This window comes from Macadamia integrifolia, unplaced genomic scaffold (genome assembly GCF_013358625.1).
Source record: "Macadamia integrifolia cultivar HAES 741 unplaced genomic scaffold, SCU_Mint_v3 scaffold664, whole genome shotgun sequence".
Lineage (NCBI taxonomy): Eukaryota > Viridiplantae > Streptophyta > Magnoliopsida > Proteales > Proteaceae > Macadamia > Macadamia integrifolia.
In genome coordinates, this window is record NW_024870509.1 from 218,648 (window position 1) to 221,798 (window position 3,151).

The 3,151-nt window shown below is 37.9% G+C and overlaps 1 protein-coding gene across 2 annotated transcripts in view; it reads left to right on the top strand.

Moving 5' to 3' along the window:
* Positions 1-3,151, top strand: part of LOC122069607 (dolichol-phosphate mannosyltransferase subunit 1) — a 5,626-nt gene extending 2,475 nt beyond the window's left edge. The window contains exons 2-8 of one of the 2 annotated variants that reach the window (XM_042633663.1): positions 322-421; positions 528-561; positions 637-713; positions 1,276-1,294; positions 1,678-1,849; positions 1,922-2,036; positions 2,875-3,151. In XM_042633663.1, coding sequence (XP_042489597.1) covers positions 322-421; positions 528-561; positions 637-713; positions 1,276-1,294; positions 1,678-1,849; positions 1,922-2,036; positions 2,875-2,979 — 622 coding nt within the window. In that variant the 3' untranslated portion in view covers positions 2,980-3,151. Of the gene's footprint in view, positions 1-321; positions 422-527; positions 562-636; positions 714-1,275; positions 1,302-1,677; positions 1,850-1,921; positions 2,037-2,874 lie in introns of both variants that reach the window. The other variant, XM_042633662.1, reaches the window with a different exon arrangement.

Below are 3,151 nucleotides of genomic sequence, written 5' to 3' on the forward strand. Positions count from 1 at the left end.
AAAAAAAACCAGAAAAAGAAACTAGGCATTTTAGGGGCAAGGGAAGAAGAGAATTATGGGTCATCATGTATTTGGAAAACTATTTCAACAAACAGTTGCTGTGATTTTTCGAGGTTTTCTTTATTTTCATTTACCACGACTGCAAAAGTGTTTATGCGCCTCCATTGGCATCCTTGTACTGGTTATTTTTTTTTTTTTTGGAGGGGAAGAGTGGAGTCTTCTAGCATGTCCATTTTTAGGTAGAACCGATGCTGAGTGCATCCTTGGCCACAGATTATCTTGTAGTCTCTATGAATCTGACATTTTGTTCTCATGATCTAGGGGTGTTGATTTTGAAATAATTGTTGTCGATGATGGGAGTCCTGATGGCACACAAGAAGTTGTAAAACAGTTGCAGCAAGTGTATGGGGAAGATCATATTGTGGGTATTTTAGTAATTGCATTTTTCTTGTCCCTCTATGATCTATTTTTGGTTTGTTAAGTCTTCCAATAACTATCGCTTATATTTTTTCCTTTGATAAATGCAGCTATTGAGAGCTAGACCAAAGAAACTTGGTTTAGGTTTGTGCTCCTTCTGTTTGCTTTAACATTTTCATATGAGTTGGGAAATAATGTATTCTCTTGATTCAATTTCAGGAACTGCTTATGTTCATGGTCTGAAGCATGCATCAGGGGATTTTGTTGTAATCATGGATGCTGATCTATCCCACCATGTAAGTTTGATTGATTATGAGTTTGATTCTGAAACTTGTGAATCTGTTATAGTATAAAAGGAAATGTAAGGTGCTTATTTTGTGAGGCACCTGCATAATCTAGAAACAGGGCAGCAGCCCTCGTGATGGACGTGCAGGGGATGGGATCAACTACTTGATAGGTTGGCCAAATTTTGGCAGTTTTATGAAGATCCCTACCATTTGATTCCTTGCATTCTTTGGGATGATCTGAAAAGTAGGTTAAACAGTATATGTTAAAGTTGATAATCATATGGTTACAATGACTATATTTGTGGGGGTGGGGTGGGGTGGGGTGGGGTGGGGTAAGGGGGAAGATGGTTTGGATTAAAAATGGCCTTGCAATGTGTGCCATTGCACTCTTCCTCTTGCAGCAATATGCAAGTTCGGGTGATCTGATGATCTACCATGCAAAGTACCAAGATTTCCTACTCTCTCACTCCATTTTTTTTTTTTTTTGTGCATATGTGTGAGTGTGAATGTGTGTTCTTGATGCTTTATCATATTATTTTTTCTAATATTTTATTTTTGTTTTGCTTGGCAGCCTAAGTACTTGCCAAGCTTTATCAGGTAAGAACTTTGATCACTGATGCATATTTTCCAGTTCTTCAGTTTTGAGATCCTTTCTTGTTTTCATGAAGTACTTTGAAGATGGTCCTGAAGCTCTTGAGAAATATATCCAACTGTTTTTTGGAAATAAGCATGTGTATGCTTGTATTTTGAAAATTAAGATCGGTACATCATTTGTTGGAGTATCTGCATCTTTTTCTTCTTGACAACTTAGAAACTTTAGTGAAGATGGAAATGGACACCATGGAGTAAAAGTATGGTCTGGTTATTTTGCCTGCCTGCCTCCCTCCCCCAACCTTCCCACCCCAACGCAAAAGAAAAAAAAAAAGTATATCCTGGTGAATAAGACAGTGAAAAACATTATGCTGCCACTTGATTATCAGGAAGCAGATGGAGACTGGTGCAAGTATAGTTACAGGCACCAGATATGTTACAGGTGGTGGCGTGCATGGATGGAACCTTATGCGCAAACTGACCAGTAGGGGAGCCAATGTACTTGCTCAAACACTTCTATGGCCTGGTGTATCAGATTTGACAGGATCTTTCCGGTACGTAACTCAAGTTTAAGAAATTTATTGGTCAAGCTGTAGTGATAAAACTAACAGTTGATTGTCTTAAAGGCTTTATCAGAGATCTGTCCTTGAAGATGTCATTAACTCCGTAGTTAGTAAGGGATACGTCTTTCAGATGGAAATGATTGTCCGTGCCTCCAGAAAAGGATACCATATTGAAGAGGTATGGTTTTGTTATGAGCCTATCTTGCTTAGTCTTTGGTTTTATAAATGTTGAAATGGGATTGAGTCTTGATTTCCTGACTCAAGTGTGTCATGAAATTTGAAATTGGTTCAAGTCATATGATAAATGAAAAATATCAGGCATTTCTATATACCCAAATAAGAAAATATAGGACTTCTAGAAGGCACTTAGTATGATATTCTTAAAACCCCATGACTTGGCTAAAACCTATGGTGTTTGTGAAGCTTTGCTAAACTCATTTGGTTCTGCTCAAACATCTGATAAACCAAGTCACTGTAATTTTGACTAGGAAAGCTTTAAAGTGCCTTAAGTTGCAAGTTTGCCACAAGTGTGGTTACTGGTTAAGGTTTGGAAGTCAATATTGAATATCCAAATGGTACTTTCTTATCCTAAATAACCACATTTTATAGGCCCCGTTAAGCAACCCTGATGCTCCTCTTGCTACCATTTCTGGTAATCAGGTAAATTACAGGTTGCAGGGTTGCTTTTTCATCTCTCTTTAAATCATCAAAACACTCTCACCTACCTATATGTCCAGCTGGGAGGTCGTGTTATCGGAAGTAGCATTAGGTTCTTGTTTGCTTTATGGGAAAAGGCTGTGTGAGCCTAAGGCGTAACCTGTGCTTACTCACATTCATTATTTTATGAATTATTTTAATGAGATAGAAAGAGGGTGTAGTGTACCCTGCTTGTTCAGAGAACCTTCTCCCTTGTTTTTATATGCTGATTTAGTTGTATTTTGATCTTTTCATTATTCACTGTCTACAGGCCTTTGATCCTTGTTGTAAATAATGATTTGGTTTTTGTTTGTCAATAGGTACCCATAACATTTGTCGATAGGATATTTGGGAGTTCAAAGCTCGGAGGATCTGAAATCGTTGAATATCTAAAAGGCCTTGCTTATCTGCTGGTCACTACCTAAAATTTGGATTGGAGATGATTCATTCTTAGATTTTATCTTTTTGTGCAGAATAAGCACCTTTTACTCTTGTTCCAGATGTCTTTGGCAAGAGAAAGTAATGAGCCTCTCCAGTCAATTTTGCAGTTAGTGGTCCACTGTATAGACTTTTACATCCACCCAACACCAACCCCCC